Source organism: Microtus pennsylvanicus, chromosome 4 (genome assembly GCF_037038515.1).
Source record: "Microtus pennsylvanicus isolate mMicPen1 chromosome 4, mMicPen1.hap1, whole genome shotgun sequence".
NCBI classification, from domain to species: Eukaryota; Metazoa; Chordata; class Mammalia; order Rodentia; family Cricetidae; genus Microtus; species Microtus pennsylvanicus.
In genome coordinates this window covers 73,036,894-73,059,091 of record NC_134582.1, presented here as the reverse complement: position 1 = coordinate 73,059,091, position 22,198 = coordinate 73,036,894, and the positions used below count along the sequence as shown (strand labels likewise).

Below are 22,198 nucleotides of genomic sequence, written 5' to 3'. Positions count from 1 at the left end.
CTGTTTAATTCACATCTAAAGTAATATTCTGTGGAAACACAGGCCTTGGGCAGTCTTTTTCCTCACTCTCACAGTGTAACAGATGCTTTCACAGGAATCTTTAGGGGGAGGTGGTTCCTACACAAGACAGCAATATTCAAGGCTAAAACCTAAGAGGAAAAGTGAAGATCTTTGCTCTCAGAGTCCTCCAAAACTATCTAGCTCTTCTTTACTTCAATTTACATTAACAGCCAAGAACGAGATCCATCACCTGTGATATGTAGAATGTTTAATCACGTAAGGGATATGGAAAACATTATGTTTTTATTTGCATTCATTGTAATCATTCACTTAAAAATAGAATGCAGCAATGTGGTGATTTTCATAGTGCTTAAGAGATTTTGCTGGGATATTTAAGCTGTAAGGAAAAACTACACAGAAGGATACACCTGGGTAAAGGTAAGGAAAGAAATAATGAGGAGAGAGAGAGAGAGAGAGAGAGAGAGAGAGAGAGAGAGAGAGAGAGAGAGAGAGAGAGAGAGGCTAGAAAGACCCTAAAGGTGTGTATTTTTCCCCTTTTCATTGGCTCTTGGTAAGTTTTGTGCCAATCACTGGCCCCAGAAAATAAAGTTTTACTCCTTCAGATAGGAAAATCAAATTGAGTGATTACTTCACCTTCTTTGTAGCTCCCCACCAATTCCTGAATCAAATTGCAAGATTAGTTCACCTACTCTGTAGCTTCCTTACAATTCCTGAGCTGCTGAAGGCTGGTCCTTACTGTGGAAATAGAGTCAGCACAAATCATTATTTCTACCTGATCATCCTTCAAATCCGATCAAGGTTCTCCTCCTCCACTGTGACCCATTTGAAGTCTGATCATACACACCAGACATCCCTTGAACTCTGATGGTCATACACACCAGACATCCCTTGAACTCTGATGGTCATACACACCAGACATCCCTTGAACTCCGATGGTCATACACACCAGACATCCCTTGAACTCCGATGGTCATACACACCAGACATCCCTTGAACTCTGATGGTCATACACACCAGACATCCCTTGAACTCCGATGGTCATACACACAAGACATCCCTTGAACTCTGATGGTCATACACACCAGACATCCCTTGAACTCCGATGGTCATACATGCCAGACATCCCTTGAACTCTGATGGTCATACATGCCAGACATCTTTTGAATTCCGATGGTCATACACACCAGACATCTTTTGAACTCCGATGGTCATACACGCCAGACATCCCTTGAACTCTGATGGTCATACAGGACAGACATCCCTTGAACTCTGATGGTCATATACGCCAGAAATCTTTTGAACTCTAATTCTGTATTTCTGGGCTATTTTCACACTTTCGGGTCCCCACCCTTTTCCTTAGCTACAAACTAAGATGGGGGCAAATTCCACTTCTCCCAGTTTCGTCAGGAAAATAGAATGTTTAATGACATTAAATAAAGTCTTCTGTGCCACTCATCACCTCAGTAGGATGCTGGTCAGGGACTAAAGGTGCCCTCCATCACGCATGAGAAGTGGATGCAGCTTGAACTCAGAAGCTGTGTCTAAACCATCAGACTCTCTCACTTGTACTCAGCTCAACCCACAGCGACCTGGACCTGGCCTGAATTTTCAACAAGTTATCTATCTGCTGAATAACCATGGATCTTTATACGCTGTGGACAGGTGTTGGTCTCTAGGATAAGGGTTAACACCACACCTGAGGAAACAGGAGGTGGTGAAGCTCTTGGAACTCTGCACTAACACAGACATCAGCAAAATTTATAGGGGTTTCCCAGAAAATAACATGTTTTCATTAACACATTGGTTACATGACCTTCCCTGTCCACCAATAAGGAAGAAGCCTCATGTCTAGAACATTAGCAAACTGTATCAATCAGTCCTGAAACTGTTCTCTTCTTTTTCTGTTTTTTCCCAGCATAATACTTTTATTAATTATTTGGGAATTTTGTACAGTGCAACCTGATCATGCTCACCTCCCAATCCTTCCAGGTTCACCTTCCCACCTTGCACCACCACCACCACCACCAAAAAAAAAAAAAAAAACAAAAACAAAAACAAGGTCAATTTGTGTTGCCCATATACTCACTGTAACGGGGCCAGACTGCCATTGATCAGCCTCTAAACTAAAACTGAGTCCTTTCCAATCCTCTTGCATGGTTTCAGGTGGCAGCACAGAGCACAGCCTGCAGCAGCCGCAGGGATGTTTAGCTCTTTGAGAGTCCTGTACAATGTGGTTTGATCACACTCACCGGCCTCTCCCGCTCTTCCCAGGTCTGTCTCACTTTCCTGCCCACACAAATCCATGACTTTATTTTCTAAATCCATCAAGACTAATTTTTGGTACCCAAATACTCTTGGATGTTGCCCTTTCGCTGGTATAGTCAGCTAACCAGTGTGTATAGTCTTAGAGAAAACTGAATCTCCCTCACCAAGAAGCTAAAAGTTGCCAATTGCAGCATGGTTGGGGATAAGATTGTGTGGACAGCTACCCTCTCTGTGCTGGCATTTGGTCTTGCTTTGGTTTGCACTGGTCTAGTGCATCTGGTCACTGTCTGTGAGTTCACATTTGTAGTTGCTTACTGTGTCCACAAAACAGTTTCCTGTAGTCATAAACCAGCTCTGGCTCTTACACTCTTCCTCTACACTTTTCCATAATGAATGTTGCCTGTTTAAAGGAGGAATATGGTATCTATTTTCCACATATGACTATCTATTTTCCACATATGACTAAACACTCCAGACTTTTCTGTTCTCTGCACCTTGGCCAGTTGTAGGTCTCTACGTTTGTCAGCATCTACTGCAAAGAGAAGCTTCTCGGGGGAGGGCAGAGAGATACACTAATCTGAGTATACTGATAACTCATTAGGAGTTGGTTTAATACTATGTGCAGGTATTAATTACTTTGCCATTGCTATGATAAAACCCCAAGGTCAAAGCAACTTACCAAAAAAAGCACTTAATGAAACTATGGTTCCAGAAGTTTACAGTCCATGATGGCGGCAGGAGAAACTGAGACCTGGGTTCTCCACATCTTAAACTGCAAGCAAGGGGTGAAGAGCACAAGACTTTTGACATCTCAAAGCCCATCCCCAGTGACATAGCTCCTCCAATAAGGCCACTTCTCCTAACCCTTCCCAAGCAGTTCCATCAACTGCAGACCAAATATTGAAACACAGGTGTTTTCGAGGAGCATGTCATCCAAGCCACCACATTCCAAGCTTGGTATCCAAGACTACCAGGTCCTCATTCCATTCCAATGGTTTGGGGCAAGGGAATGGCTCTGTTTATAACCAAATAAGCACAAATATTGCTTTGGTTTTTACATTGTTTATTGACTGTAATATTTAACAGTTTCATACATATATTACAGCGATTTTTGTCTTTTCTCACTTCCACCCTCCTGTTTGCCTTTCCACACCTATTGTCCCTCCCTCTTTTTTGCTCTCTACCATTTTTATACCTTTGTGCTTTGTTTTATGACCCCCTGTATGGAGGGGGGGGCTGTTTATGTGGTTTGGTTTGGGTTTTATTTTGTTTTGAAACTCACTGTGCAGATCAGGCTGACCTCAAACACAACACAACCCTCCTCCCTCTGACTCCTGATTGCTGGCCTTAAAGGCTTGATGCCTGGTTTGATCCACTGACTTAATATATAATTTATTTTTATTTTGTTTTCATAGATATTATGCCTGTGTAAGGGTGTCAGAAGCCCTGGCACTGGAGTTATAGACAGGTGTGAGCTACTATGTGGGTGCTGGGAACTGAACCCAAGTTCTCCAAAAGAGCAGAGAATGTTTTCAGTCCCTGAGCCAACTCTCCAGTCTCTGACCCACTGACTTTTCATGGATACCATCTATGTGGTCATAGGTTAGGACTATCCACTGAAAACTAGTGGGCGCGTTGTTTGGTGCACAGCTGATGCAATGATTATCTGATCTTCATACTGTTTGGGTCTCTGTGCGGTTTATTTCTGCTCTGGATTTCATTATTTCTTTCCTTCTTCCAAGTCTGGGTTTAGCTTGTTCTTGGGTTTTTTTGGTTTTTTTTTTTTATTCTTTAAAATACAGGATGAACATGTATTGAGATCTTTCCCCTTTTCTTGTGTTTGGATAAAGACGCTGATTATTTTAAATTTCCTAGACTGCTCCTGTTATATCCCACAGTCTCTAGTTTCTTTTCTTTTCTTTTTCTTTAAAATAATATATATATATATATGTTGTATATATATATGTGATATATATATTTATTTTTTCCTTCAGGGTTTTTTCCTTGATCCGTTGGTTGTTGAAAAGTAAATTGTTTGGTTTCTGTGCATTTTCATATTTTCCAGAGTCCTCTCTTGATATTGATATTCAGCCTTATTGCATTGTGGTTAGAAAAATGCTTGATATGATTTTGATTACTTTTAAATTTGTTGCAATTTCTTTGTGGCCTGTCATGATCTTTCCTAAAGAATGTTCCTTTGCTGATGAGAAGCATGTGTCTTCAGCCACTGTTGAACAGAATGTTCTGTGGGCTTCTGTTACTGCCATCTGGCCTAAGATTCAGTTTAATTTCTCGGGGTTTTGTCTTGTTTTTAATCTGGGTGATTTGTTCGTCCATGAGAGTGGAATGCTAAGCCCCTATTACTGTTGCTTCTAGTCCATCTCTTTTAGCTCTAGGAATGTCTATCCATAGATCTGGATGCTCTGTTCTGAGAACACACACTTTTAGAACTGTAAATCCTTGCCTGCTAAACTGCTAACCTTGACTTCCTCAGCCCCTCCCTCCATTTAAAGCCTGCTTTATCTGCTAAAGTGTTCTCAAACCCTCAATTCTGCCTCTGCTCTGCCATCTCAAACAAAACTGCTCAAACTAAAAATCCCTCCCTTCTACTTCCTGTGTGTCTCTATCCATCCCCCTAACTCCCTCTCACTTTCTATGGTATTTTTCTTAATAATCCTATCTTCATTTCCTGTCAACCGGTTGCTTGCTCTGCCTTGACCGACGGCTGACTTTATTCAGTCAGCAGCTCTTGGATTAAAGGTATGTGTTAGGGCTGAGCCACACCACAACTAGAAACAGGTTTTTCCAATAAATAACGCAATCTCGAGGTTCACAATGCGATTAAATTTCCTGCAACACAAGGATGCTTTATTTCTTTGTCATTGGGGTAGAGGTTAGGTCAGAAATTATTGTTCCTTTAACATAGACTGAATTTAACAGTCCAGTCATTGATCCAACATCTAAACTATAGATGGGTTTTAGGGTATAGGTCCCCGCCTGCTGTTTTGTATCCCTTCCTGTTGTGTTCTAGTGACTGTTGTCATTTGGTTCGATTTGGATGTTCGTCATTTTACATTCATCTCCTTCACCTTCTCCTTTCCACCTGGTCAGTTTCTGTTTCAGGAATAATGTAACTAAAGCACTAAACCTTCTTCATATGGTTGATCTGTTTGCTATCTGATTCATCCCTTCATGTATTTGAGTGCTGACTACCTAGCCATGCGGTTGCTGTTCAGATGACGCCTGGAGCAAGGGATGAGGCTGTGTCTGTCACACAGGGTCGGTGGCTTCCAGAGCATTCTGCTCAGAGACTCCATTGGGGATCTGGAGACAGTGGCTGCGCACTGAGAAGAAGAAAGCTACACACACTATCAGAGTGTAAAATGTGTCATCTTTGTGTTAAAACAATATGCCTAACTGCTTGACTTCAGTTTGGTCAGCTTGGTCACGGCTGGAGGCAAAGCACAGTGGTGCCTGCTTTGTGGGAGCAAGGAGAAAGCCGAATTAGATACCCATCAGCAGGCCTTCTGAATGTGTGCCCAAGAGAGTTAAAAGCAGAGGTTGGAAATACATTTGTGGCCTAGTGAGACAGCAGTGGCACTAGCAAGACGCAGTTATAAAGGCTGTCAAAGGCCCATCAAGGGCTGAGCAGATAAACAAAACATGACATCTCCAATTGAGAAGTAACTCAACCTCAGAAAGCGTGAAGACTGATACATAGCCTCTGGCCTGCTCATCCCCTATCCAGCCTCCTATACTGTTGAAAAGAAATGAACTCCAACATGGATTTGGGGATAAATAGCCTCCATTTCTTCACCCATCCTCCAACTCTCAATACCTGCCTCACATGGGCTTAGAGCCCATCTCAACACCTGAAGTCCCACACGACTGCTGACCCAGCCAATCAAAGCAAGGGCAGGAGATAGAGTCAGGGTTGTGGATCCAGAGACTCTAGACTTTAATGAGTAAATCAGAGGCAGCTGGACCGGTCCCTCTGCCTAGTCAACCTCTGAGTTGAGTCTGCTGAATGCACGTGTTCAGTTGTGGACTCCCCAGATAAGTGCCTAACAAGCTGGAAACTCAAGTAAGGAAGAGTTTTCCAAACCCCTGTTGGGTAAAGTCCCCAGATCTGTGGGCTGGAAAATGGAAGGCTATGTGACGCCTGTGAAGGATCAACTATTACAAGTCACGTCCCCATCATCCAGAGCCCATTGGGAAGCCAAGAAAAAGTTGGCATCCTCGCTTTGATCAACAAAGTGCTGCTTTGCTCTGTGTGATGTCAGACACTACTGTAGACTCTGCAGATGAAACCCTTTCTCTCTCCATGGCAGCTGTCACTCCTGTTGGACAGTAGATGCTTTTTGAAGGTCAGATGTTCTGAAAAATCGGCAAGCTGATGTCAGTGAGTAAACAGAACCTACTAGACTTCTCCCAGTCTTGGGAAAGCCTGGGCTGCACTGGTGACATGATTGATCAGTTTTCCTATATGTGAAGGACATTTCCGTATGTGGAGGCATTTAGGAGTCCTATCCTTAGGAGGAAGTAGTAACTGCAACACCTATGTTGTCATTCCAGCTCAGGTTATGGGAAAGGACAATTGTAGAGATAATTCACTGTCTTCAGACCAACATTGGAAGATAGAATCACTGTAGACCATCAGTGGTCTCATTATACAACCAGTCTTTGCACAGCCTTATGCTGCAATGGGTTCCAGATAACTCCCTGTTTCTCTGCACACAGAGAATATGCAAACCATTCCACATATAACACATAATTCTCCATGTGAATATTTCTTATAGACTGGAAGACCTCTGGGTTGTCATTGAAAACATGGAAAATTATTTTAGCTCCAAATTTTCCAGTTCATTTCACTTCCTGGGATGATTTATAACAGCCCAGACTTCAGTGTGCACTGCAAAGTGCAAGGTATTGTGGTTTTTAACTCATGCTTGCCACGAGATGGGTGGGAGCAACTGAGTCTTTTTTCTCTTTTCCCTTTACCTTAAAAGGAGCAAAGTTATAGGTATCTGCCTGCAAATTCTGCTGCTAATATCACAGGTTTTTATGCAAATCCCAAAAGATGAAGGTGTCCTGATGAGAGCCACACCTACAGTGGGAGCTAAGTCCATTGCTGTTGATGCTACCCAAGATTCCCTCCAATTCTCTAGGAGTGGCAAGAATACTCTGTTGTGTCTTCCTTTCCTGTGGCCCTCTTATGCAGATTTCTCCATGGTTCTGAGGTCAGCAGGTTGGTAAATGTGAGCTGAACACTCACAAAGAGAAGGGCCAGCTAGACAAACCTGTGTGCGTGACAATTTTTAATTCAGTCTCATAGACTGTGACAAATATCTCTGCTTTGAACCTGCCATTCCTGTGGTGAGCCCACGGTATCATACAGTAAATGTACAGCTGACAGATCTATTAGACAAGTCCATGAGAATCTGATCCTGTGGAGGACCCATATTTTGCAGAGCTGCAGGAACACTTGTCTTTTGGATTAGTCACTGTCAAATATGTAGAAATCTTGTGAAATCTTGCACATACGGATCAGCTATCATTAAAACAAGTTGATATTGTAGAGAAATAAGTACTTGTTTAGTCTCGACATAATTTGGGCAAAGGTGGAACCATTTGGCTAGTTCATTTTTGTTAGACTCTAGGATCTCTTAAAATATTTTCTCCAAAAAAAAATAAACACAGAGAAATTAAAAACTGTAAGTATTCAATTTAAGTATAAACTGTGTGTGACATCTGGATTTGCCAAAAGGTAACCACATTTTCTATGAATTATCCAATTTACAGACTGAAAGGGGCTCAGTGAGGAACTCAGCGTTCAGTAGTCATGAGATTCCTAACTCAAAACCTGCCCAAAATAAACCACAAAATCTCTACTAATAATCACCACATTTGTAAGCCTATGCATGCACTATGCATATAATGCATATAGGCAGAGGAAGTAGCTAAATTAACTGTCACGTGTCTTTACCCTTGGGTGGCTGGGTAGATGCTGCATATGAGATAGACTGAAAGTCCTGCTTTGCCCATCTGCCTTGCCCATGACAGAAGGCCATGAAAGGGATTCTTTTCACATCCATGCTTTTATTTTAGCCCTTGGGCCGTATCTTCGCCTCTGACTTCTAAACCTGCCCTTAGCAGCAGGGTGATGCTCTGAAAGTGACCGGCAAACTTGGCTTGTTCGCCTTTCCTTCTGTCTCTGTCGATCATTCATCTAACCCTTCATACAACGAAGTGCGAGGCCAAGAGAAGTGGACTCATGAGTTCGGGCTCACGACCTGCCTGCCTGGTTTCTCTGCACACAGGCGAGGTACTCTTGCACATCCTCCGGGGATCCCAAAATGAGGGGGACTCGCTGGTGAATACTCTCAGGCTTCACATCCAGGACAGGCTGGGTGCCTGTGGTTGCTATGCCTCCTGCCTGCTCGATAATATAGGCCACGGGATTGCATTCATACAGGAGCCGGAGCTGCAGAAAAAGGAGGACAGGTGCATACATTTTTAAAATGGCCAGACAGCCCAAGGTGTGCCCCTAAATACTGAGAGCAGCATGAACTGCTGAGCTGTCTGTGTGACTCGTGAGCATGAGTGAAACATGATTAATGAAAACTCAGAGACAGAAATTGGAGTTCACCCTGAAGACCTGAAAGGCAAAGCCAACAGCCACTGGCTCCTATCTCAACCTCAGTCTCAAATGGCGATCCTACCTCCTGGAATCTCAGAATGAAACTGTATCTGAGAGCTGTCTCCTCCCGCTTTATATTCCTCTCTAGGGCTGGGATTAAAGGTGTGCACCATTATAATAAAAGGCGTGCATCACCTGGTTTCTATAGCAACTAGTGTGGCTACTGGGATTAAAGGTGTGTGTTACCACTGTCTGGTCTGTAAAGCTGACCAGTGGGGCTGTTTTACTCTCTGATCACCAGGCAAAGTTTACTTATTAAAAGACAATTGAAATGCCACTACACAGGAGTGTTTCTCTGGGCCATCAGCCCATGGGAGCCTGATGTATGAGATGGTATCCACCTATGGGTACCATGGACTGGTAACCTCTCAGGAGGCACCACTGGCCCAGTGAATCCGAAGCAGCGCATCTATCTGTCTGGTAACACCTATGCCTATGCTGCCTCCTTGGTTTTTCCATCTGAATAGAAGGTTTTATTCTGAATTCTCATGTGGAGCTCAGGGTACATGCAAACCCTTCTAGAACAAGCGCAAAGACCATGCTTACACTTTCTCTGTGAAACAGACTGATTCCCTGGGGGTCAATAATCCATGGTCAGTTAGTGCTGCTGATAAAAATCAGACACAGCCTATGAAAGCCTGTGACTCTAGAGAAAGTGAGAGATGAGCACAGGACCACAGAAGTGGGAAATGACCTTGTGACTGCAGCAAGCAATGGGCCTGAGGCCAGAGGAGCAGAGGGCTCGTAAGACTTGCCCGTCTTAGCCACATTAGCCTGTTCTTCCCCAAACCTACTGAAGCTTCAAAACTTACTCAGAGGAACAAATGTATTTCTCTTCCTCTGAGCTCTGAAGGAAACATGTGACCAGGAGCGTATCAGTAGCTATAACAGTAGCAAAAGAATCCCAATAGCTCACTGACTATCATGGCAGCCAGTGGACACCGGAAGTTACCTTGCCCTTAGGACTTTTCTGGTTGGCTGGGTACATAAAGATTCCTCCATAGACCAGGGTGCGATGCACGTCAGCCACCATGGAGCCCACATACCTGGCCCCGTAAGGTGCACTGCCATCCTATAGGACAAAACAAGGAAGAGATGAAAACCACCAGCCCACATACCTGGCCCCATAAGGTGCACTGCCATCCTATAGGACAAAAAAGGAAGAGATGAAAACCACCAGCCCACATACCTGGCCCCATAATGTGTACTGCTACCCTATAGGATAAAAGAGGGAAGAGATGAGAACCACCCAGTTTAGCATAGATGAGATCTTGCTGGTAAACTCAGGGTAAAAGGGGAGAGGATAAAGGATGAGGAAATGAGGGTATGGGAAGGTAGACTCAGGGAAGGGATGGAATGGAGGAGCAATGATAGAGATATCTTGATAGAGAGGGAGCCATTATGGAGTTAGGAAGAAACCTGGGGCTAGGGAAATTCCCAGGAATCCACAAGGATGACCCCAGCTAAGACTAGCAAGAATGGAGAAGGAGCTGCTAAGTTAGACAAACATAAAGGTATCTTGACTTCTAAATTTGGGTCTAAGCATTTGTAGCTTTGGAAAAGAGGTTCTGCTCTTGTTTCCAAAGAAGATGAGAACCTGTGGATTCCTTCCAGGTTAATGTGGTTTGATGGAACATCCCCCAGAATCAAATGTCTCTCTTCAGTCAAAAAATTCAAAGAAACAACAATAATATACATAATAAAGACTCTCTGTATATTTCCCATCTTTACATGGCTTATTTTTCTTCATTACTGTTTAATATTTGTTATCTTTACTCGTTTAATCTATGACTGTCTGTACCCTTTCTTCTCTCTCTCTTAAGCCCAAGTTCATTTATCCAACACTGTGACCCATTTAGAGATATTCTTCATCTGAATCTGTCTTTATTACATATCAGTAATCATTTTCTGACCAGGAGAGCCTTTTTTTAATGCTAAGAGGGCATAGCTAGGACCAACTCCGCAGCCCTGCCTGGCTCTGCACAGTCCAACATGGTGGAAGCATGTTTACCGTCTCTGCGAGCCATGCTCACGGTCTCAGCTCCAGGGATGCAGAGGGTGTAAATTGACCTTAAGCAATTTGTAACACACTGCTCACAGACTCCATTTAAGTTCACCTTAACCACACCAGCTCCCTGCTCTTGTCCCAGGCTGTCTTCACTCACCTCGGGAAATTTCTTCTTCTGCACGTACTCAGTGGTGGCAGCATCAAAATACTTGGCATAACCCTCATTGAGGCTAAAAATTTTCCCTTTCTTCTTAATCTTGATGTCTTTTTCCACCAGCACAAATTCTCCAAGAGCCTGGAGCGATAAGAGACTTCAGAAAGGTGAGCCAGGCCATGGAAAGGAAGCTAACAGCATACCACACAACAGTAAGGAAATACTAGAAGATAACAGCCTGCTGGGAGAAACTTGGGCTTCCCCGGGGCCATCTGGAACCTGCCATGTGGTATTTTCATAAGTGATAGGAAGAATAAAATTATATGTACAAGCAACAATGGAATAAGAAATAAAACAGATCAAAGAAAAGAGGCCATGATAATTTTTCCTTTATGTGGATTTTTTTGTCAACGTCATTTCTAAGCAACCTATCTGAATTAATCCCCAGGTTCTCTTCCCCATTTTAATATCTTCAGGGCACCATCTAGATGACACCTCATCCAGAATGGACCTCTTCCTCCTCAAATCCCCCTTAAATCACCAAATGAGTGTCTTAATAAGCCCATACAGCTCCTTTCCCACAAATCTTCCTCCTTGTCAAAGAAACCTAACTTCATTTTATCCTAAGTACTGTGTCTTCCTCGTTCAAAGCCTGTAGCTCCTAGCCATCACTCAGTCACTATGTGCGTCTTTACTTCATGGCAGTCTGATGCTTTAGTTCACTTCCTTTATTTGTGTGTGTGTTCATGTATGTGTGAGGTGTGTTCATTTGTGTGCACACCTGTGTATTCATGTCTATGCATTTGTGTGTACAGAAACTATGCAAAAGGAGACTGAGTGTCCTCACCAAAAAGAAAGAAGAAATGTTTGAAGGATATATTAACATTATTTAAACATTGGAAACCTTACATGGGACCCACTGGATATAAACAATTTTGTGTTTTTAATGTGTCAGTTAAAATAAATTTATTTATACAAAACATTACATGTTTTTCATGATATAGTTCTCTAATTCCAAAAGCAAGTGTTCCAAATGATCAAAAAAAAATCATTCCAAGGAATAAAAATTCAAACACAGAAGCCCATGGAGTCCCCGAGAACAAATGCTGCTGCATTCAGTACCTACCGGGTCCAGCATGAAGAGATCCACTCCTTGCCCTGTGGAAAGAGCCACCAGGGTTGCACTGCCATAGAGCGCATAACCAGCAGCCACAATATTGCGGCCAGGCTGCAGGGCGTCCTTCTCGGAAGGCTCATCCTCTGTGGTCTGTGGAAAAGAAGAAGAAACCTTCACCAGGGACTGCACTTCAGAGCTCCTGAAACCACGAAAGGGAGCCACACGCAGAGAGGTAAAACTTTTCAAATACCCTATAGCTCTTACCCCCTATCCTGAATGCAGTTGCTTCACATAGCTCAGCTAGTAAGGAAAACTGAGATTTGCTCTCCCATCTTCATAAACTTGGCTGCTGTTACCGTTTGGGTAGGAGCATCCTTAACCTCAAAGGTTCACATGTTAAGCAAAGGCTTGGTCCCCAGTCAATGGAACTATTTGGAGACATGGAAACTTGACAATGTTGTACCTAAAGTTCCACCATGTCTTTATTAGTGTTTTTGCAATTTACATTTTTGCTAGAAACATTATCAGAAGAAACACACAGAGGAAGGAGGCCACTGGGGTTATGTCTTTGATGGTTCTCTCTTGCCCCTCTCTGTCTCTCTCTAGTTCCTGCCCTCCACTAGATGAAGAATCTTCTTCAGCACATACTACCACTACCATGATGTCTGTCCAAAGTCATGTGACCAAGCAACCATGGATTTGGTTACCATGATGAAAAGATTATGCAGCTACCTCATGTTTAAACTATATGTTTTTCTCTCTTTTATTATTTTCATTGAGTTATACGTTTTTCTCCACTCCCCTCTCCCCTTCTACCCTCTCCTATGACCCCCACACTCCAAATTTACTCAGGAAATCTTGTCTTTTCCGCCTTCCTATGTTTAACTATATATTTTGAAAAAGTCTTCATTTCAATGGTTGGCATGCTGCATTTCATGGTTGCACGTGGAAAAAATGGGGCTGACTTGGGGACAATGGCAAACTGCAGCAAATGCATCCAGAGGCAGTGAGTGGCTGGCTCACCAACAACTCAGACTGAGCCAAAGCAAAGGCTGCTCTTGGGTCTTTCTGAAGGTTGCATCCTGTCAAGAGCCCTGGAAGATGCTCAAGCCGTCCCCTTTGTCACCGCCCCAAGCCATGTCCTCATCCAGTACAATGATCTTTACTCAGGAGCCCTGCAAGGTAGACAACATTATTATCTCCACGCTACAAATGAAGAATTTTGTAATTGAAGTCTGTAATCAAAAAGCTCCCACAACATCGTGTGGCATGTTGTGGTGAAATATTTCAGTTGATAGAAACTTAGAAGCCATGAGTATTTCCTCCTCGGCGTGTTTTTCACATGTATGTGTGTGCATGGGTAGAAAAGAGGTGTGTGTGTGTGTGCAGACACGTAGAGACCAGAGGATAACCTCAGGCTTATCCACCTTCTTTGAGACAAGGTCTCCCTCTAGTCTGGAGCTCGTCAGTTAGGCTACACTGATAGCCAACAAGCCCTAGGGATCTGTCTGTCTCCACAGCCCCAGTACTAGGATTTCAAACACATTCCACCACACCTGATATTTCTATGTGGGTCCATGGGGCTACACTCAGGTCTTCAATTTTGTAACTGATACACTTTTGCCTACTGACTGTGGCCCCAGACCCAGAACCAGCCCTGTCATTCAGATTTTATGATTTAGTATTCCATATACCCAATGGTATAATGAAATATATCTTTTTTTAACACCCTACCACACCTTCATTGGTGTGTTTAAAGTGTACTTTTCTTTTAAAATATCACTTGAGAAGACTCATGGTTATTTGGACTGGCCATCAAGCCTGCACTTTGTTTAAAATTTAAGACAAAATTTCTGTGTCTGAGTCCATCTAAATTTGAGCATAATGGCTACATAAAACTCCTTTGGTTCCAACACAGTTGGTCTCCAGATGTTAACGGCTGCAACGATAGCATTGGGGAACCCATGTGAATTAACATTCTGCCATTACTGACTCTGTGAGTTAAGCAGAGTTAACTCTCCTTCCCTGTCCTTCCACTGTCCCTCAGTCAAAAGGTGACAGTATTATCTGTACCCACTTCCTGGGACTGAGGCAAAGGCTAGCCCATATACGGTGGTTGTCAAATCAACACATCTGGGAGACAGGACCTCAGTTAAAGAACTGCCTCCATCAGATTGGCATGTGGGCAATGTCTATGGGATGTTCTCTTGACTGCTAACTGATGGAGGAGGACCCAGCCCAGTGTGAGTGGCACCACCCCCAGGCAGGTGAGCCTAGGTTTTATAAGGACTATAGTAAGGCAAGCCAGAGGAGTGGGCTTCATTTCCTATCTCCAGGTTGTTGTAACCTGCTGGCCTGGCCTGTCACCTGGGTACCCTGTCCCTTTAAGAGACAAGCCCCGCCCACTTCAATCCTCCCCCTTCTTCTGAAGAGGCAGCTTCTGCCTCTCTTTCTTCCCCTTATCCCCTTCCCCCCTTCTTCTCTTTCTCTCTTTCCCCTTCTCCCCAGCCCATAGTCCCTTACTTTTATGCCATTCCCAACACCCACTAAATAAACTCTATACCCAAGCTCTCTCTGCATGGTGTATCTGTCTGTCTCCCACACACCAAGGGACCCATGCATCACCCGCATCATGAATGATAACACAGGTTCCTACCTTGAGTTCCTATCTTAACTTCCCTCAGTCACAGTAAAGTGTAAGATGTGATGAACCCTTTCCTCCCAAGTTGCTTTTGGACAGTGTTTTATCACAGCAATAGCACCAGAGGTGAGGTGCGGAGAAGAATGATGTCTAAGAAAACAATATGGAAAGCTACCTAAAGATACGCCTGGATATCTCTCTTCACACTGTAGGTCATTCTCTCTTCCTAGAAACAAAGCCCCTTCACTTCTTCATCTCTAACCTTGAAACATTATCCTCTTCTTCCACTGTTCTTCTATTGTTCCTTCAGGAGTTTGCAGTCTAGAGGGAACACCAGCAAGGCACACGTAGGAATTCCATTACAGGAGTACAGACAAATGGTGTCTGGATTGTGATGCCTGGTGTGGAATTTATGGTCATACTGGCTGGTCATAGGCCAACCCTTAAGATCCTCTCTGTTGTTAAGCTCATAAGGTAAACAGAATGGCCCCAAGACTACGTACGTAAACTCCCAGGCTCTGTCTGTTGCATTACAGACCAAAACAGATTTTGCCTATATGCTCAGGTGTCTTAGTTAGGGTTTCTGTTGCTGTGAAGAGATGCCACGACCACGGCAACTCTTATAAAGAAAATATTTAATTCAGTGGCTTACAGTTCAGAGATTCAGTCCATTATCTTCATGGTGGGACATGGCAGTGTCCAGGCAGACACGGTGCTGGCGAGGTAATTGAGAACTCCATATCTTGTGCAGGCACCAAGCAGAAGTCTAAGACACTGGATGTGGCTTGAGCATATATGAGACCTCCAAGCCCACCTCCACAGTACACACTTCCTCCAACAAGGCCGTACTTACTCCAACAAAGTCATACCTCCCAATAGCGCCACTCGCTTTGGGGGCCATTTTCTTTCAAACCACCACATCAGAGCTATAGATTTAAAATAGGAAGGTGACCCTGGGTTGTCCTGATAATATTAATCCAGTCTCATCAAATGAAAATTTGAGCTTATTTGGCTTCCAAGGGCTAGTGTCAGGGAGAGTGTTTCAATGGTAAGGGGGTGCTAAGCCTTGTCTGGTTTAGAAACAGATAATCAGCAGGTGTTTTAAAAGCCTCCGAGAGAGTGATAAGCTACCACAGCAGTAACAGGAAACCAATGTAAGTTGAGGGTCCCTACTTGCTTGCTCATGGTAGCTCATGTCTAAATCCCAGCATTTGGGGACACAAGGCAGGACTATTGCAAGCTCAAAGCCAGCTAGAACTACCTACCAATGCTATGTTTACAAATGAGAACCCAGGTTCAATTCCCAGCACCCACATGGTAGCTCACAACCGTCTGCAACTCTAGTTCCAAGGAACCTGACACACTCACACAGACATACATTCAGGAAAAACACAAATACATATGAAATAAAAAAGAGAGAAAGATAAATAAATAAGATCCTCGAAAATCTAGAACTTTTTAAGTGCCAGCAAAGACCATGCAAGGCAAATTCTACACTTGTTCTGGTGCTGTAGGCAGATCAAATTGCAGGTGCACTAAGCATATAGTGTAAAGTCATATGCAGGTGATGGGTACAAGGAGTGTAAGAAACAAAATGAATTTTGTGTTCATCCCTAAAACAACTCATTATGTATTTACAAATATTTTAAAACCTGAAACACCAATACTTCTGGTTCCCCTGCACTTTGGATAAAGGATGTCCAGTCTGTGCGGTGCCTGGCATGTCTGTTCCATCCAGACAATCAAAACAAGGTCCCGTGGGAGTCCTACCATTTTGCCCTCCCCAGAGACACTAGGAGAAGGTAATGGAGAGTGGAGAACCCTGGCAGGGGCTTGCTATGTTTCTGGAGCTGCCTGTAGTGTTGTGTCCAGTGAGTGGAGGAAAAGACAGGCCTCCAGGCTCAGCTGTCAGTCTCAGAACTATCTGGAAAGATGCCAGCTTATCTACTCACCTTTCTGTAGATCGCAAATATGGTCCCAATGGAGGCCAGGCAGTCAATGTTCGAAGATCCATCCAGGGGATCAAAGCAGACCACATACTTCCCCTAAATCACAGAGAAAAGCACCCAGTCAGCTCGCCCGCCCATCACCACAATGGCATGACCGATATCTACACTAATCAGAGATTTAGACCCATGGACCCACCATTTCCTCGTTCCCGAAAGCCACTGCTTATGGGCATAGCTCCACAGGTGTGTGTGATGTGCTAGAAAATGCTCTAAGAATCACATGCTGCGGGGCTCAGGTGGGGGAACTGACGTTCAAGCTCCAAAACACGATACACAGGCAAACACACACACAGGTGTGGCAAGTGCCGTGTGCATAATTTAAGCACGTGTGTGGGTAGAAGGCAGGCAAAGCTAACATCTGAGGATAGACCTGGCTGGGACAGCAGGCACACAAAGAACTAGGCAGAAGAATGCCAGGCAGGCAGATCTTCGACTGTTCCTGGCATAGAAAGTAGGTTAGGATACAATCAAAACCTAACATGCAGGAGTGATAGATACTGGTGGAGAGGGCTGAGAACCATACCAGCTGAAATTTAAAGCTGAAGATAGCAGATGTGATGTGGGTTATGTAAAACGGGTAAAGGGCTTAATAAATTTGACTTTACTCATCTTCACAGTTCTTCCAGTTACAAAGAAACCACCACCACCATCACCACTCTGGCCCGGGTCCAGTGTGTGTGACAAAGAATAATAGGTCAGCACAGAACACAGAGCTTTTTGTTTCTCTTTTGCTGTCATAAAACACTCTGGCCCAAACCATTCTTGGGCAGAAAGAGTTTAATTTACACCTCCAAGGTCACAGTCCACTATCAAAGGAAGCCCAGGCAGGAGCCCAAGGCAGGACCTGAAGCAGAAACACGGAGGAATGCTGTTTACTGACTTGCAATCCTCATGGCAGGTTCAGCCTGCTTCCTTACCAACCCAGGACCGCCTTCCCAGGGAGGGCACAGCCCACCATAGGCTGGTCTCACACATCAATGTTAAAGTAAGAAAATGTCCACAAGTTTGCCCATGAGCCAATCTGATGGCGGTAGTTCAACTGTGGCTCCCTCTTCTCAGGAGACTCTAGTTGGGGTCAGGTTGACAAAAACTAACCAGAACGATACTGTGATTGAATGTTGGCTGCAGTTTTGGCCACTAGAAACTTCACTCATTAACAAATAGTTGTGAATTTGGTGAATGTAAACCTCCTCCCTGCACCGGATAACTCTGTCAAAAGCATGGGATCATCATGAATTATTTCCTGGATTTGTCTACCTCCTCTGACGAATCCCAGTTTTCTTGAGGACATGTGTAGTGAAGGCCATAGCTAAGAAATAGTGAGGGACTGAATCAGAGTGTACTGTATGTATAGATAGCTCTTCCCCAAAAGAAGCATAAGATGCCAAGGCAAGAAAATTCCGGAAAAAGACTAAGCAAGATAACCACTCTCTCATCCCAGTAGCACCATCTACTGACGACGCAGGGTACTGCAGTCCACCGGGGACGCACCCTCTTCTCCTTGGCTGTGATGACTGCCTCTTTATTCTCTTCAGAGACTAGAACGCAGGTGCTGTAGGAGGACTGGAGCATGTTGATGACCAGGGAATTGGATAACACGTCCAGTTTCTTTACTTCATCTCCAGTCACGTTCACGCTCCCTGCAATTCCGTACCTGAGAAGATAGTGTGCATTAAGTCATTGAAGGAGTCGTAACTCCAGTAAAGAGTGCCCAGGGTCCAAATCAACAGCATACCCATTCTCCTTCCGTGACTCTGCCATCTCCAAATTATAAAAATATAGGGAGTGTGCCATGACTCAAAGAACTGGCACTCAACATGACTTCCTTCACACCTTTGGGGCAATTGTCGTATTTCCTTGGTCTCCTAGGGAGATTGACAGAATTCAGCCTCACGAAAATGCAAGCCCCTGCTTGGTGCTTGAAGCTAGGAAGGATGGGAGAGCTCCTAAAACACACCGATCATGATAACTAAAGATGGCATAGCTTTTCTACGCTGGAGCACCAAGCTTCAGCCTTAAACTTCCCCAGAGTCTTGTGCCTCAGAACAGTAATATACAACCATCCCCTCTCATGTCTCACCTGTTCAGGGTGTTCCCAATAATAGCCTCAATCTCACCTCACTCTGTGCTACTTTAATTGTGTTGTCATTTGAAACAAACCAGATTCACCTAGGAAGAAGGAACCTCAACTGAGGTTCACGAGATCGGCCTGTGGGAGTGTCCACCTGACATTTTCTTTATTACTGACTGATGGGGGAGGGGGCAATCCAACTGTGTTGTGCTGTCACCCCTGAACAGGAGGTTCTGGGTTCTATTTTGTTTTAAAAAAAAAAAAAAGCGGCTGAGTAAGCCACGAAGAGCAAGCCAGTAAACGGCTTTCTTCTATGGTCTCTGCTTCTGTTCCTGCCGTAAACTTCCTGCTTTGAGTTCCTGCTCTGGCGTCTCTCTTACTGCATGCTGTAAGGTGACATAAACTCTTTCCTCCTCCAAGTTGCTTTTGATCATGGCCTTTACCACAACATGGGAGCTAACTAGCCCACACTCAGAGCCAGGTCCTTACATGGACGTCAGCATGTTAGATCAGCCTCGGTGTCTCCACTGTCCACTCCAGCAGTGAGACTGTCAATCCTGCCTGGGCTGCTCCAGTTCCACCAGCACAGACCCGTTTTGTCTGCCACGCTCCACCCCAGGTGCTGTTCCTCCCCTTACCTATGCTCCTGCCATCCCCAAAACGTGATTTTTGCTTCTAATCTTCCTAAGCACCTTAAGAACTTCTCCATGTCCCATTTCTGCTCCAGGCACACCTCTGGGGTTCCCTCATGGTGGAGGATGCCCTTCTGTACCATCTACTTGCTAAGAACAAGAGCATGTCCTGCTGTCTGCATTCCCATAGTCTGTGCACAATACACATTTACTGCACTATGGAGAAAGCATAGCAAAAAAAAAAAAGCCTCCTTACCCTCTTCTGTATATTTGAATTTCACTTGTTTGTTGAAGAAACCCTCAGGTGATGTAAACAGGTGCTCAGGTTGAGAACCATAATTACCTACAGCAAACACATCCCCTCTCCTTCCTGACTTACAGCCCCCATTCCACTTCACCCTCAGCCAGAATTTGATGTCAGGTATGATGAGCCTAGGAAATAACCCTGGTAGCATGACCTCAAAGGCATGACCCCTTGGTTTAAGACAGAAGTATGCAAGCCAGTAACAACAGTACGATAAAATCAGGTTATTTTCATCAGGATCACAGGCTCGTGTGTAATAAGGAGCCTTGGGGCAGCTGCTGCTGGAGAATGAAGAACTGGACAAATGTCCAGCCTGCAGCCCATTGGCCATGTGCATCCGAGGGTGGCTATGAACGTAGCCATCTGTCGACCACAGTGCGCTGTCACCGTGCCAAACACCTGGACACACCCACACGAGACAATGCCAGGACACCTGCAGTACCTGTCTCCTCAGCTGTGGCTACTATCCTCTGTGAGGAGCGCGTCCAGGGGCCTACGGCCCAGACTAAAACCATTTCTAGAGTGGTGCCTGCCACCTAGTGGTCAATCACCACATAGGCCAGGCTTCAAATTTCTTGCAGTCGGGGCTTGGAACCATGGTAGCTAAGTGGTGGCATTTTTTGAGTGTTTACCCCAGGCCTGGCACTGTGAGAATTGTCATCACAATAGGTTACTAACCCTTACGGCAACCCTGTGAGTTAGAGCGGTAAGTACCTCCCCAGTTCACAAACATGGAGGTCTCAGCAAGAAAAAAAACCATTGTCCACAACCACAAGGTAAGGGAAGACCCCTTGGTCGGACACTAAACCACGGAGAAGTGGTTGCAGCCGGTAGATAAGAGCCCTGCCAAGGCAGCTGTGGTACTGAGAAGCCTGCCCAGAGGAGCGGTATAAGTGTGGGTGAGAATCCTGAAGGGTCACAGGCAGCCACCCTAATTATAGCAGAGTTGGGACACAGGAGAGGCAGAGGTGCTATTTAATATCACTCAGGGCGAGCATCATGCGTGAAGGCAACTCACATTCTGGAAGTGTATTCTTAAAGGCAGAGTTTGGCCGTTCTGCCAAGTGAGGTAATGATACAGTTAAGGGTAGGAGAAGGAGACAAACGTCTTTAACGTGAATCCCACGACCAGTCCTTAACACTCATATACTGAGCTCGTTAATGGCTTGATAAAGGCATTTATGATATTAACACTGTCACGGTTTGGGGATTAAAGGTGCCGCACTGTTAAGAATAAATATTCAAATGGGTGGAATCTGTTGGCTCTCCATTTGGGGGTTTTCCCACACCACCCCACCCCTTCAGCTTCCAAGAGAGCCTTCACTGGAATTACTGCAATCAGAACAGAAGCCCAAAAGAAGTTGGTTTCTCTTCATCGTGGTTTAAAACCAGAGCCCTGCCTGTGGGCCCCAGCAGCTCCAGCATGAACTTGACCTCATTCTGCAAAAGAGAACCAATCGGAGACATTCTGCTCTGCCTGCCCCCGCCCAGCATGTCCAGATTCTCACAGACCGCATGAAGATGAGGAGAACAGACTCCTTCCATGACAGCCAGGGCCCTGTAAATCTGTTCTGGTGACCTCTACCTCCCTCCCTGCCGGCAGAGGTCACGAGAGCCAAACACTTGTACAGGAAAACGGCACCAAACACACTTTGAAGTCCCAGTAAGAATCTGTTCGTGCAAATATAAGTCAGGAGAATTCAACATAGGTTTGGGGGCAACAGATGTTATCATTATAATCAGTGGTCATAGGAAAAATCCCACTTTTCTCCATAGCTTCCCACTAAGCATTTTTCCCCTTTTCTGGCAAAATATGCCAAAGGCTGCCTTATCAAAGCAGATGCAAAGGATTTAAATGCAGCATCCTTGGGGCGCAAAAGGCAAATTAGCTTTGGACCGGGTTTCTACTGCCAGCAGCTGTGGGTCCCACACCCTGGCCCGGGCCTGGGGCTCTGGGTAGCTGTGCCTGCGCGTGCATGCTCTCCGGGACTCACAGGTTAGCCAGGCCAGCCTTGCGCACAGCCGAGGAGATGGCTTTGATGGCAGTCAGCATGGAGTTGAGCAGCTGTGTGAGCTCCCCAGTCCCTTTGGCCTGCCGCCCTTTTTCCATAACGTAGCGGGTCAGGGTGAGCATGTCTGTCTCAAAGGGGCTTCTGTCCGTCATTGTGGCAGGTGAGACCTCAAAACCTCCTTACAGGAATCTTTGCTTTCTGGGGCAGCAGCCTTGTAGCCTGCACGCTGGAGAGACACCCGTACTGACTGTGCCAGGGCCCAAG

General features: G+C 44.8%; 1 protein-coding gene across 2 annotated transcripts; it reads right to left on the bottom strand.

The window, feature by feature from the left end:
• Positions 1-8,365: 8,365 nt before the first annotated feature.
• Positions 8,366-22,198, bottom strand: LOC142848722 (fructose-1,6-bisphosphatase isozyme 2). Of its 2 annotated transcripts, XM_075970903.1 has the most exons (8): positions 21,917-22,198; positions 18,407-18,569; positions 16,859-16,951; positions 12,275-12,415; positions 11,152-11,289; positions 10,105-10,130; positions 9,939-10,032; positions 8,366-8,770 (listed from the first exon to the last, which is right to left on the bottom strand). In XM_075970903.1, the coding sequence occupies exons 1-8, from the start codon at positions 22,084-22,086 to the stop codon at positions 8,573-8,575; spliced, it is 1,023 nt and encodes a 340-aa protein (XP_075827018.1). In that variant the 5' UTR covers positions 22,087-22,198; the 3' UTR covers positions 8,366-8,572. The 2 variants fall into 2 exon arrangements, with proteins under 2 accessions (XP_075827018.1, XP_075827017.1); XM_075970902.1 differs by lacking the exon at positions 10,105-10,130 and having other exon boundaries at positions 9,939-10,058.